We start from the raw sequence: 14,962 nt of genomic DNA, 5'->3' as shown, positions 1-14,962 counted from the left end.
TGTAGGAATGCAAATTTATTAATGATAAGTTTGTGCTAGTAAAAGGATTAAAAATTGAAAAGAATATTAAAAATTGTAACTTCCACAAATAAGCAGACATGACAGCAAATGGCCTTTGATGAAGCCACTGCCATCGCAGGACTCATCTTTCCCAGCGCAGTGCAGGAAGGAATTCTTCAACGCGGTTGAGTCACCGTCTTAAAAGTTTCATCAGGACTGGCAAAAAATCAGTTCCTTAGAACCCTGCACTCAGTCCCATCCTGAGACACAGCTTCTCTCCAGCCCCACCTCTTGTAACAGACACAGCTTCTCTCCGGCCCCATCCCCTGAGACACAGCTTTTCTCCGGCCCCATCCCCTGAGACACAGCTTTTCTCCGGCCCCATCCCCTGAGACAGACACAGCTTCTCTCCCCAGCTCAGCAGTCAGCCCTGAGTCAGCGTCCCACAGGAAGGGCGCAGAAGGATAAGCGGCAAGAGCAGAGGCTCAAACGCGAACTGGCAGGGTGGCAATTACAGCTCCATCACAGATGGTAAAGTGCTTAAGTACATCTTAATTGCTTCTGAATCAGTTCATATTAAAGTAGGGGAAAGTAATAAGTGCCTCGTGAGAAGAGGCAAAGAATTTAAAACAACAGTTTCTGTCCCTGGTAAGCAAAGGAGAACAATCAATATCCCAAGAAAACACGGAATGATTCAGCGTCTGCAATGGTCAGTGACTCACAGTTACGGTGTTCTCACACGTAGCACGGACACTGGCTGGGGAGATGGCTCTGTGCTTGCTACACCGGGAGATCAGAACACATATAAAAAGCCAGGCACAGTGGCGTGTGTTGAGAAGACCAGAGCTTGGAAGGCAGAGAGAAGTGGACCCCTAGGGCTCGTTGGCAGCCAGGCTAACCTAGTCAGCAAGCGCTGGGTCCTGATGAGAGATCTTGCCTCAAACCGAGGTGGATGGCTCCTGAGAAAAGGCACCCAAGGCTGACCGCTGGCTTCCACGTGCACACGGAGCAGCATGCACACAGGGTGGGGTGGGGGAATAAAACAACTGTCCACACTTATAGAAAACGGTTACATATGACATGTTATATTCTGTGCTTTGAATGCATCTGCAGTGGTCTGTTATAGAACATGTCTGAACTGGGTGCCTTGTGCTCTCATTTCGGTCTCTGAACTCTAGATGTCCTTTACCTTGGAACGAGCCAAGCCCACAACTTTGATTTTCCTCCCTTTACTAAGTATCAAACCTTTTCATGTTTTTTCCCCCCCTCGGGTTTCTCTGTGTAAGAGCCCTAGCTGTCTTGGAACTCGCTCTGTAGACCAGTCTGGCCTTGAACTCACAAAGATCTGCCTGCCTCTGCCTCCAGAGTGCTGGGATTAAAAGCGTGTGCCCGGCACATCCTTTCATTTTTAAAGCCACCCCTGCCCCGGAGCTTCCAAACCTTCAAGAGCAGGACAAGAGTAGGTAGTACATATAAACTGTATGTAGAAAGAACAGAAGGCTGGCTCAGATCCAGACTCCACCATATTTGCTAAGAGCTGCGAAAGGGCAGATCTTATCCTCATCACGTGTGAAATTCCCAGATACCAACACGTCAGTGACACCACCCTCCAGGATGTTACTGCGACTCCGCCGAGGGAAAAGGGCCTAGCAGCAGTACCTGACAAAGGCCACTCAGCGGCTCATCTTCCTGGGCTCCCACCATGTCTGCTAGTCATGTGATCACCAGCACATGTCTACCTCTTCCCATGTCTCACAAGCCAATCTACACTTTCCCACATTAGAAACGGCACCGGGACTCCGTGCCGTTCTGTTTCCCTACCAGACAGACATGATACCAGTCTCATGCGAAGTTGGCAGACAGACTGACACTCGGGCTCGTGGAATTTCTATGTGTGCGACTCTTCACATTTCTGTCACATTAGACATTTGTGCTCCGGGTGGCAACTCTCAGTGCACTCCTGGGTCTCCCTTGTATCCAGCACCATGCTTGGTTCTTTTTAGAGGACATGATATCTACACCGACGGTTCTCAAACTGATTTAAGAATCCTGACATGTACTTAAGACTTGCTGGAACACCTGGGCATCATATTTTAAAAATTAAGATTTGTTTTTATTTTATGTGCATGTGTTTTACACAGACATGCGTATGTGCACTACTTGAGTGCCTGGTGCTGGCAGGAGTCAGAGGGGGATGTTGGGTCCCTAGCACTGGAGTTACAGATGGCTGTGAGCCATTGTGTGGGTGCTTGGAACTGAACCTGAGTCCTCTGCAGAAGGAATAAGTGTTCTGAACCACTGCGCCATTTCTCCAGTCCTGTTGGCAAGATTTCAAAACTACATTGTACATCTTTCAGTATTTATTTCCTGTATCAGAAATCTACAGTGAACACGTACACATCCCATCCATCAGCATGGCCATCACACTGCACAGCCCCTGGAAATTCTGGGTTTGGTTCTTGCTTGTTTCTTTTTTGGTTTGTTTGTTTGTTTATTCTGAGATTGCAAAGTGAAAAAAGGCAAAATTATTAACATGGTTGTGATTTCAATAGAGCCACTGACAAAGTCTCAGGAGTCTCTCGGCCACACGCTGAAAACCAATCATCCTGCCACGGCTGTTCTCACTTTACCTTAAACTGGCATCTAAGGAGAATTAACCTTCTGTTCTACTGAGTTTTCTGTAAGCCACTCGGAAAAGTCCATCCAGACAAACCTGACCTCCAGCTCACCACCAAAAGATACGGGAAAGAAGAACAAGACAGAGTACAGTATTGGGGGACAATTTGATCACACTGTGAACCCCAAGTCTGCATTGGTGTTAATTAAATAGAATTAACCTTGGGTCAGGAGGCTGCGTCAGTTGACAGAAAGCAATCATAGAGCATCAGAGGGCGTCCAGGAGAGACAGAGACCCAGGAAGAAGAAAAGAAGAAGGGAAGAAGTACGCAGAGGCACAGGAAGTGGGGGGGGAGGGAGTGGTGTAGCCTCTTCTGGTTTGGTGAAAGGGAAGCCCGGCGGGTCTTTTGGAGACGCCAGCAAGGAGGGAAGGTCATCTAATATGACCCAGCCTCCCTGAGCTAGCAGGTTTTTACCCTAGCCTTTGAATCTTATTTATAAACAGAACGACAGAGACTTAGTTAAAGTACCTTTAGCAGCAGTGACAGAGTCAGTCGCGGGAAGAGAACTGCTGCGGGCTGAAACAGCAGTGGGTTACGGAGCAGCCACTGTGCTGAAGCTAAAACAGCAACTGAGAACTGAGCTCGTCCTCCTGTGGGGTCTAAGGCAAGCCTTCTCACTTGCTCTGCTTCGGTTGTTCCTTCTCCAGTATGGATTCCTGGCAGTTGTGAACTCTGTTAAGACTGGTAAATTTATTACAGCATAATTTTATACAACAAACAAGCAGAAACCCTGTAGAAAATCCCACCGAACTTTCTGCTCTTCGGGGCTTGTGGTTTCCAGCTCAAACAACTCCCCTCCACTCATCAGCAGCTTGATCTGAAAGCTCACAATTCAAGCTTGCACAAAAAAACAGGGGACGTGTTATTAAGGATGAAGAATATTTTATTAAAACTTGGAAACCCAAACCACGTGGCTTTGAAATCTTTGTTACTAAAGGAACAGCTCTTCCCAGCTCCTAAGTGTCAGCCTTCAATTTTCAATAAAGTTCTTATGAAACATTTGAAAATTCAGATGCAGAAATGGAACAAATTGAACTGGCCTCTGAAGAAAACTGGCTGTAACGAGTCTTTCTCTGTCGCACCAGCCAGCTCCCAAATGACACGGAAACTTATTAATTATGGAAGCTTGGCCTTAGCTTAGGCTTGTCCCACTAGTTCTTAACCCATAATTTTATTAACCTACATTCTACCACGTGGCTTTTACCTTCATCTTGCACCCCGTTTCCTCTCCGAGTCTCCTGGCATCTCTGACCTTCTTCCCAGAGTCCTCTTTGTCTCCAGAAGTCCCGCCTAACCTCTTCCTGTCTAGCTACTGGCCTCTCAGTTTTCTATTACCCCAATACCCTCAAATACATCTTTACACCGTCTACAAATATCTCATGACGGATAGAATACCGGATCTAAAGAACTGGCTGAATCTCACAGGTGTGTTATGGCTGGCGAACCTAAGACGCTGGAGTGTCTTAGAGAAATGTCTGCCCCCACCACATCCAGGGTGGGAAGCCGTGGCGCCAAGGGCACTCGCTCTGCCGTGAGCCTCGCCAGCTCCGCCGACACCAGTGTGGTTGGCCTCCGTGCAGACGTGGGGGGCCTCCTGTCTGTACAGTGCTAATTAGATCCAAGTTTCCATAATAGTCGGCTCTTGCAGTACCCCGGCCTTGAAGGCTTCTAGCTCTCCAGGGCCTCATCAAAGCCTGGGACTTCAGAGGGCACGGGCTCCCCTGCATTTGCCGAGTTAACTGTTCAAACAGTTAATTTGGGGAGGGGGGTATTGCCTTCCTTTATACACCTGACATTAGTCCAGCCTCCCAGAATTTTGTCTAAATTGTATTTATGAAAACCCATTTTTTTTTTCCTATCTGAGACAGGGTCCCCATGTAGCTCTGATGGGCCTGGTACTTTCTATGTAGGCCAGGCTAGTCTTGATATCCAGTGTTTCTGCCTCCTAAAGAGAATCTGGAACTAGGTGTGTGCCACCATGCCTGGTGTAAACTGTATTGAGAACCACATCTATCTGCATCCCAAATCCTTTAATGTATGAAACTTCTGTCTGGAGAAATTGGCCTCTTCTTTTTTAAAAAAAAAAATATATATATATATATATATATATATATATATATATATATAGCTTTTTCTTTCTGATGAGTGGTGTTTTCTCTATAGTTTGAGAAATTACAGGAATTTTAAAAAGAAAAAAGTAACTGTAGTAAAGAAGTTGTTTGGATAAAATTGACTTCAGGTGTATATGGAACACGAAGTTAGAGCAATCTAGCAGGCTCGCAATTCAGAGCAAAAGGACTTGATGATACAGGAAGCTCCCGGGAATAGTAATAACACTACTCACGGAGCACTTTGTGTGCTGACGAACTGCCAAGAAGACCAGATGCTTTTCACACACATCACACACACAGCCTCAAAAGAGCAGTGGAAAAAAAAAAAAAAGCAAGACCCAAGAGCAAGCAGACCGCAGGAAAAGTAAAGCCCACAGTAAGGACCCGAGCGTGCAGGGCTAGGCCTCCTGGTTCTAACACCCTGACCTGAATAAGAAATTGCAAGAAAAGATCTGGATGTCCGGATAGCCTCCCTCTTCACAGACATTAGGAACAGTAGAGGGCCTGAAGATTTTATTTAGAAGTCCAAGGGTGGGATTAAAAAGCCTTTAATCTCAGCACTCAGAATGCAGTGAGTTCCAGGCCAGCCTGGTCTATACAGTAAGTTCCAGGACAGCCAGGCTACATAGTGAGACTCTCCCTCCAGCAAACAAAACAATAAAATAAAAAACAAAAATCCAGCACTCTGCCTGTTAATCGGGAGTGACTATATGAACGTACTGAGAAGAAACGACTTCTCATGATGGTTCTTGACTGCAGGAAGATGGTCAGCCATGCAGAAGAGCAAGGCCTCCCTCCAGTTAAGCCTGACTTGTGAGGGGAGAGTTCACAGCATCCACCACCCTAGGATGAAATGAAGCACGTCCGCCTTACACACAAGTGTAATGTCTCAAGCAGTGTGCGACACAAGTGACATCTACCTGCCCATTTAGGAAGCGGATGAGCAGTGAACACTAGTTCGGTGCTTAAGTCCGGGTCAAGCGGAGGCTGTGCTCACATCTTTTAATACACCAGGGACTGGGGAGCGTATCAGTCACGTGGTGGCGCAACACCTAATCCCAGCACTTCAGGGGGAATGGTGGGAGGATCGGGAGCTCAAGGCCAGGCTTGGCCACATGGGGCCAAACGTGTACATGTTTCAAACAAACAAAGGCCCATCATATACAGGATTGGCGTTGTTTAATGAAAATGTTTGCTGACATTTTATAGATGTTTGAATACAGTCTCACAATAAAGTAAAATACTGCAGTCTGTATGACAGCTAATCTCTACTGCCAACTTGATGGGAATTAGAAGCACGACGTCTGGACCCGTTAGTAAAGAACTGTGTAGATTAGGTGAAGCAGGGTGGGGAGATTCAAATGCAGCTGTATCTTTCCACAGGCTGAGGTCCTAGCCCGAGTAAAGGGGGGAGACCAGCAGAGCATCAGAATTCCGCTCTCCGTGGCAGGAGCCAACGCTCCGACCACCGCACTGAACCCAGGAGCCGTGAGCCCTAAGGAACCCTCGTTGCTTTTGCTGTGTATTTTATCAGAGCAGCATACAGAGTAAGGAACACAGTCCACCGGAACAGCATCTATTAATAGTTACTATCTCTGACAAAAACGCAATCTTCAACACCCGAGTCAAAATAAGATGACTTAATCTTTTTAGCAAATAACACGAAATCAAAAGTGGGAGAAAAGCGAACATCAATGCCTGATCCAAAATTCCGTGAAGCCCAAAATTAGGTTTCGGTGACGAGACGCACCTGGTGTTCCATTTCCGTTACAGTCATCTGAGGATCCCTGGTTCCTCCCTGCGACATTCGGCGTTTCTAGCTGAACACCAAAACGGTTTCTACCCAATAAAACCTGAACTGGATGTGTTTGCACCCTCAGTCCTCATTTCCTGGAGTTTACAAGGGAGCTCTTCCCGTGACACAGAGCGCTGCACGGCTGGAGACTTGTGGAGCTGGGCAGCAAATAGGTCGTAACCTCAGCCAACTTTAGCCTGGGGGAAGCCTCAGCAATTACTAATGGAAGTGTGCCTTTCTGCTACTCACATGAAAGTGATTTTTTTTTATTGTAAAACTTTTAAAGGATATAAAATAGTACAAAAAATAAATATAATCCTTATCCCCCTACTAAACAGCCGTCATGTACAGTTTGTAGTTTAGACACAGCTAAGGCACCACAACATGAGGCCGGACCAAGCCCATCCCCCCGCACCCCGGATCAAAGCTGAGCAAGGTATCCCTCCATAGGGAATGGGCTCCCCAAGGAAGGTCTTACCCACCCTGAGGAGTAAGTGGGGGATAGGAAGGGGAGGAGGGATCTGGGGTTGCTATGTAAAATGAAAGGTAAATTTTTTAAGAAAACATATGAAATAAATAAATAAAAGACTATCATTTCTTAAAAAAAAAAAAAAAACAAAGCAACTGGCAAAAACTTGTGTCTGAAACAGATTGTGAATGGCGTGACAGGGCTCAGGAACAGTGTGTGAATCCACTAGTAAGCAATGGCTTACACAGGCCACTTTTCATGGACGTGTGGGTTGTATGCACTTGTGTGGGGCGCGTTAGCCTATGGGCTGACAACACTGCCATCCTAACTTTCTCTTCAGTGTTCCTCTACCACGCGGAACACCCCAAGTGGCTTCATGGGTTTCAATCCAGAGAAGAATACTTGGATTTAGTCAAGGCCACTTCACAGGCAAACACCTGAAAATCACCTGAAAGGGATCCTGCTGTCTTCTTCTGTGGTGTGTGTGAGCACGGGCGTGCGTGCGTGCGTGCGTGCGTGCGTGTGTGTGTGTGTGTGTGGAGGCAGAGGGCAGAGGTTGACACTGGAATATCGTCCCCAAGTGTCTTTCCACCCTATCTTTTTAGCAGGGTCTCTCCCTGAACCTGGAACTTACTGCTCTGCCTACACTGGGTGAACAGCAAGCTCCTGGATCCCCTTGTCTAACAACAGGGTTACAGGCACGTACCACCAGGCCAGCATCTTATGTTGGGAGCTGAAGATCTGAATCAGGTTTCCATACTTGCACAGTAAGCACCACTGAGCCGCTCTCTGAGCAACCCTCGGTGTCTCCATTTTACAGTAACGGAATAAAATATATTTTCATTAAAAAGTACACAGTTAACAAAATGGTTTTGTTTTTTATAAAAATACCAAGGCTAAAAAACAAAAACACACAAACAACCAGGCCTGGAGATGGCAGCTCAGCAGGTAAAGCCCTCACTGTGCAAACACGATGTTCAAATCCCCAAACCCACAAAGAGCCAGGCATGGGCACCAGCATGAGAGTGTGTGCACAAACAGACAGACAGACAGACACACACACACACACACACACACACACACAATCTTCAAGTGGGGTTTATAATCTATAAATTCCTCTCATCATTAAGAAATCCAAATATAGAATACTTAAAAATGTTTAGGCGAACTGTTCAAGTCATAGCCTTGTGTTTACAAGCATTGACACTTGTCCATGCAAATTCTACTTTATTTCTTTCTTTATTTTAATGTTTGAGGCAGGGCTCTCTATGTAGCCCAGACTGGCTCTGAACTTGTGACAATGTCCCTATGTCAGCATCCCAAGCCCTGAAATTACAATCCTATACCACTATGTCTTATGTCTGACAATTTGTTTTTTTACTGTGGTTGAGGGGCTTTAGATTTTTTTATATGTATACGAATGGTTCATCTGCATGTATGTGTGAGTACCTGTTGCCCTCAAAAGCCAAGAGAGGGTACCAGATCCCCAGGAACTAGAGTTACGGCTGGCTGTGACCATCATATGGGCACTGGGATTTGATCCTAGGTCCTCTATAAAGCAACAGATACTCGAAACCTCTGAACCACCTCTCAGTCCTCTGGGTGTTTTGTTTGTTTGTTTTTATTAATGAAATTCAGCATGTAGGTCACTGTGGTGGTTTGAGTGACAGTGGCCCTCAGGTGTCTGAGTCCTTGCTCCTCCCTTGGTGGAACAGGAGCGTGAGGAGGTCAGAGGTGGTCTTGCTGGAGGCGGTGTGTCACTGGGGTGGGCTTTGAGGTTTCCAAAGCCTCCTGCCGTTCCCGCCTGCTGTGGTTTGAGACTTGAGCTCTGGGCTGCTGCTCCAACTGCCTGTGGCCGTGTTTTACTCCCACCATCATGGAAGCTAACCGTTTGGAGCTGTATGTCCAATCCATCATCATCCATTATTGAAGCCAAGCTTTCAGAACTGTTAAGTCCATTGGGCCTCTTTTATAAGTTGCCTTGGTCATGATGGTTTGTCGCAGCAAAAGGAAGGAAGACAGTCTCTGAGAAGAAAAACATTCTCACAGACTTACCTTGGACCCCGACAGCATGCTGGTCAACATTTTTGTTCCTCTTCCAATCCCAACCACTATGAAAGAAAGAAATAGTATGACAATCTCTTCTGACGACAAAGTTCGTCACACACCTGCATATCTCGTTCATATTTATTGGCCCATGCAGTGCAAGGCTGTAAAGAAAAGGCATTTAACAGAATTCGAGGTCCCTATTAATCCAGCCAGAAGATGTCGGGCAACTAAGAAATTATGACTAGGGAAAGAGAGAAAAGAGCATTTTCCCATTCCCAAACATTAAACACAGCAGCTGCCTAACCCAGCCAACTACAGGATGGAGATTCAGAGCAGTCCCAGAGGATGCTCTGGAATTTTATATGGGTACCATAAAAGAGACAGGGTACAATTAGCCATGTTCAAGTGGGCTGATGAAATCCTGACAGGACTCATTACTAAACAAAGCAAAAGTCATCATCGTAGCTAACGAACCATTAAAGATGATTAGTAGCAGGCAGCACACAATCAAGAAAGAGAAACATGGCTAAGCAGCCAACAAGACAAAAAGAAGCTACAGCTGGAACGAGGGCCACGAGAACCACTTCTGTCGTCCAGCCCAGCCAGCCCAGCACAGCGGGGACCAAGAGAACCACTTCAACCAGCCCAGCCAACCCAGCACCGCAGCTGTCATCCAGCCCAGCACGGCGGGGACCAAGAGAACCACTTCAACCAGCCCAGCCAACCCAGCACGGCGGCTGTCGTCCAGCCCAGCACAGCGGCTGTCTTCCTCTGCTCTCAAACTCCGCTCCTTGTTGCTGGGCCTTCATTACAGTGGGTTTGCTTTAAACCGCCAGCAGCCGGCCACTAAGATCGTATTCTGTTCCCCAGACAAAGGCTGGCTGCTGCCACTAAAGGTAGCTCTAACTACCAAATCTCTATCGTTCTAATACCACTCAAGATTCAAAGTCTAGGGAGAAAACCTGTGAGCTCGGAGAGTTAGAAGAGATACTGGCTAACTTTCTCTCTTTGCTGGTGTCCTGAAAACACTCCCTTCTACACTGCCCCAACTAAATAGAAAATAAAAAAATTTAAAAAAAAAAACAACAACATGGGAACCTAGTCTGTTTGGATCTTCACCTTCCCAGACCTGGATGGATGGGGGAGGAACTTGGACTTCCCACAGGGCAGGGAACCCTGACTGCTTCTTGGACTGGAGAGGGAGGGGGAGGAGGAAGGGGAAGAGAAATGGGAGGAGGGGAGGAGGGGAAAATTTGTAAAATTATAATTTAATAAAAAGGAAAATAAATAAAAAACAACAAAAACCCTACACTAAGCTCCTCCCTGCTACTTCCTGTCAATCAGTTGCTAACCCCACCTCTCTGAACCCAGGATAATTTTATTTAATTAATGCAAATGTAACACATCTTTACATAGTTAACAAACGTAACATAAAGAAATGAAACACATTTTTGCATAGTAAACAAACACAGCATAAAGAAATGAAATGCATCTTTACATAGTTAATAAACGCAGCATTAAGAAATGTAACACATCATCGCCTGGTTAACAAATAGTCCATAACTTATCCTTACACACCACAGCTCACCAGGGATATTAGAGAGGATTTAATAATTTCTTTTTATAAAGCAGGCAATATTTTGTAAGGATCCAAGTATTTACCGTAAGAATATAATGTAACTGCACAATTCAGAATTCAGAGGAAACAAGGCGAAGTGGCTGGTACGCTGAAAAAGAACATCTTCAGTATTTACGGCAGTTTCCCACTTAATTTCCACCCGACTCTCCATTCATCACCTCGTTCAGTCCCTGTAAGTTACGTTGTTATCTCTACCTCAGAAGTGAAGCGACTCCTAATCTTCATGGGAAGTAGAAAAAGACCAAATTTCCTGAGTAAATTGGGAGCATGGGGATCATGGGAGAGGGTAGAAGGGGAGGGGAGAGGCAGGGAGGGGAGTGGAGAAAAATAAAAACAATAAAAACAATAGAAAAAATAAAAATTTAAGAAAAATTAAAAAGTGAAGAAACTGAGGCCTATAGAGACTAAGATGCTGGCCAGCTTCTCACAGCTCGAGAAATACAGGGGGAGTTGAAGTCACACCACACTGTGTGGCCTCCTCAGCCCTGCCTCCCCCACCCCTCAGCCCAATCACTGCCGTCCTTTCCAACCCATACCACCTCATAACCGGTTCTGAAACCCTCACTGTACACACTACACTGCTGACAACAAACCTTCAAGTGGCCCAGCTCCTTAGTAGTCAAAGCTCAACCTGCAAAATAGAGCTCAGGTCTCAACTCACTCCTAAAGTCTATCCCAGGTCCCCTGACCTGTCAGGGACCAGCCTCGACAGAAACACTTCTTGCCAGGGTAGGGGCATGGGAATTTAGAAATATAAGTAAAGAATACAAAGACGCTTGAAAAATAATACAGAAACCATAAAATAGTACCGGGAGGGCATTCCAGTGAATACTGAAATCATTCAGAAACTTTTAATTTTCCATACACTTTTATACCCAATACAAAAGGAGGAAGGAGGCAACATAAGACTCTTCAACATGATACAAAGGACAACTGAACAGTTAATTGCTTTAACACTTCGAGACATCAAGTCATTAGCATTCTGTTGTTTAGGCAGTGAACCCTCTCTAGACCAAGTATCCCGAAGGCAGCCCTTCCGCAGGTAACTTCCAATCACAAAAGCAGGAGCAAAAGTATGCTTGCATATCCCGACCATCTGTCAGGATGGAAATAGGCTCGCATTTTTGGGCCTCCACACTGAACACCCATGCCACTCTCTGGGATTGGTCCTTTGTCTCTAAGTACAATCATAATAGTTCAAGAACTAAGATCAGAGGCCGCCTGCTTTCAGTAGCTCTGAAGAGCTTCAATATTCTTCAAATGGCAGCACTTGCTAATGCTGCCGATGGGGCAAAAACATTGTATGATAGCAACCAAGATTCAATATCATTTGATCACATGCAGATGAATCCCTGATCAATAGTTTTCGAGCAACTACTATGTACACAGTCCTGAGCGGACAAGAAGGAAGTCAGAGAACTATTTCCTGACTTTGAAGCCTGTCTTCTCTGGGGAAGGAAAATACAGTCAGGGGGCAATCACAGTGCTTAAAACTGCTGCCCCTGCTAACGGGCGAACAGCTCTAAATGACAAGCCATAGTGTGTGTGTCAGCATGGACAGGAACAGAACGCCTAGAAAGCTGAGGCCAGACGAGGCTTCCATCAGCTGGCAGGGAACGTGTGTGCAGAAGACAACGCGTGTTCTAAAGGAACCCACTGCGCAAATATTCAGATATGAGAGTGGGGCGGGGGTTCACCAGCCTTACATCCTGCACTATGGCAATGGCTTCCAGTCTAATTAGGTGGTCCGGGATGATGAGATTTCAAGGAGACACTTGAGAGTCAACCAGATTAACCCTCACTTAATACTCAAGAGGAACCAAGGTGGAAGAGTGAGGTGGTTAGTGGAAGCAGAATCGGGAGAAACGGGTCCAGCACTGGTATCTAGGAAGAGTATCTGCAGCCGGGACCCCGTGGAAGGGCAGCTCCATCGCATGAAGGGCTGGAGGAAGAGTCACGGGATGATTCTGCAGTTTTACTTGGTGGTGACTCTCCCATCCCACTCCCAAGGCCTGCACTCGCATTAGATCATGCAAAATCCTACTGTGAGCTGACTGTATACGTGCAGAACTGAGTAAGACTGGTCTGGCATTCAGAGCAGCAGCCTATCAGGGAGACTCACATGCAGAAGTCTCAGTCAGGCCTGGAAAAGTCAGCATAGGAGACAGAAAGTGCAGTTACAGAAGGCAGACGCAGAGCCTGGGAAACGTGGATTGTAGGTGGCATTTCTCTGTGTCCCAGCAGCTGCTCCCAAATAACCACTCAGAGACTTAGTATTAATTATAAATGCTCAGCCGGCAGCTCAGGCTTGTTACTAGCTAACTCTTACATGTTAAATTAACACACACTTCTTATCTACCCTCTGCCATGCGGCAGTACCTTCTTTAAACATGGCACATTGCTTCCCCTTGTGCCTTTCCCGAGACTCATTTACCTCATCTGTGAACTTCCCATGTGGCCCTTCCCACATCTGACTCCAGACTCCACCTCCTTCTTCCCAGCATTCTCTCTGCCCTGAAAATCTTGCCTAGCTATCGGCCAATCAGCTTTTTATTAACAATGAGAGCAACACATTTTCACAGTGCACAGAAGGATTATCCTACAGCAGTGGAGTACAGGCTGGATAAAACAGAGGCTTTTCTCACAATTACTACCCTAGTTTACAAATTGTATTTATTGTTTTATTGACAAAGCCTATGTCACACCCAGCACACTAGTCTTTGGTTATGGACAGGGCACCATGTCACACCCAGCACACTAGTCTCTGGTAATGGAGAGGGCACCATGTCACACCCAGCACACTAGTCTCTGGTAATGGAGAGGGCACCATGTCACACCCAGCACACTAGTCTCTGGTATGGACAGGGCACCATCTGTGGACAGGCGAGGGCACTTTGTCACACCCAGCACACTAGTCTCTGGTAATGGAGAGGGCACCATGTCACACCCAGCACACTAGTCTCTGGTATGGACAGGGCACCATCTGTGGACAGGCGAGGGCACTTTGTCACACCCAGCACACTAGTCTCTGGTTATGGACAGGGCACCATGTCACACCCAGCACACTAGTCTCTGGTTATGGACAGGGCACCATCTATGGACGGGCGAGGGCACTGTGTTGCATTTCCAACGCTTCCTACACTTGGAAGCTCACAGCTGTTCATCCAGTTCTGTAACACCACCTTGAGCAGAGCCATTACAGTCCTGGGAGTCACTCAGGAACCAAGCAAAGGAAAGGTGCTAGCCCTAACCAAACCAGCCCTATAAAACAGAGCTGCTAAGGACCTCAGTCTCCCCACACAACTATATTTTTGCTGTTACGAAGACATGAAAAACAGTATTTACAAAGTGTTTTCACAGTTTCTTAAACTATCGTGAGAAATATTTCTGTTAACTAAACATCTTTTAAAAAATTAAAAAAAGGATAGAAAACCACAGAGCAAAGACCAGTTTTAGAACAGGCCTGGGCAGGGACTAGAGAGATGGCTCTGTGGTTAGGGGCTCTGTCTGCGTTTCCAGGGGACCTGGGTTCAGTTCCCAGCACCCACACGACAGCTCATAACCAACCGTAACTCTAATTCCAGAGGACTCCGCACCATCTGGCACCAGTCAGAGACACAAAATAAAAGTAAATAACAGCACTCGTAAACGGAGCGCTAAGAAGAAATGCGGCCTGTGATACTTCTGGAAATTTCCCCTGTGCTTTTATACCTGTAAAGCTAAACCTACCTACTTAAAGTGATCAGTCCTGAGGAACTGGGGACAGAAGTGTGGAGAGTTTCCGGTCTCGGGACAGAAATCTAAAGCCGGTCACAACACGCTGCGACAGTGACTGCACATCCGTTTGAAATGCAGTCTGGGGACTGCGTGGCTGTGCTGTGTCTGTGTCTGTGGTTCTCGGGGAGAGAAGCCACAGCTCAGCTTCCCCAAGGGAATGTCTGGCCTTTTCCAGCTCCTAGAGGCTGCTTACACTCTTGGCTCCTGCTCCCTTCCCTCTTCAAAGCCCGCAATCACATCACGGCAGCCTCCACTGCCACGTCCTGACTTCCTTGGCCTCTTCTGCTTTTAAAGATGATCACTGGGCTTTACCTGGAAATTCCAGGATAATCTTAGTAGTCATCTGAGCAGCGACATCAACTCTGGCTGCTCCCTGTGACGTAAGGTAACACACTCAGGGGTCCTAGAGGTGAAGACGAGGTAATACCAGGCAGCAGCTCCATT

At 46.5% G+C, this 14,962-nt stretch overlaps 1 protein-coding gene across 1 annotated transcript in view; it reads right to left on the bottom strand.

Moving 5' to 3' along the window:
* Trub1 (TruB pseudouridine synthase family member 1) overlaps positions 1-14,962 on the bottom strand; it is a 40,412-nt gene that overhangs the window by 16,418 nt on the left and 9,032 nt on the right. The window contains exon 3 of the mRNA XM_038342129.2: positions 9,109-9,164. Within this exon, the coding sequence (XP_038198057.1) occupies positions 9,109-9,164 (56 nt within the window). The remainder of the gene's footprint in view (positions 1-9,108; positions 9,165-14,962) is intronic.

The sequence above is a fragment of the Arvicola amphibius genome, chromosome 1, assembly GCF_903992535.2.
Source record: "Arvicola amphibius chromosome 1, mArvAmp1.2, whole genome shotgun sequence".
NCBI classification, from domain to species: domain Eukaryota; kingdom Metazoa; phylum Chordata; class Mammalia; order Rodentia; family Cricetidae; genus Arvicola; species Arvicola amphibius.
The sequence above is the reverse complement of the archived record's forward strand: the minus strand, read 5'-3'. Positions and strand labels throughout refer to the sequence as shown.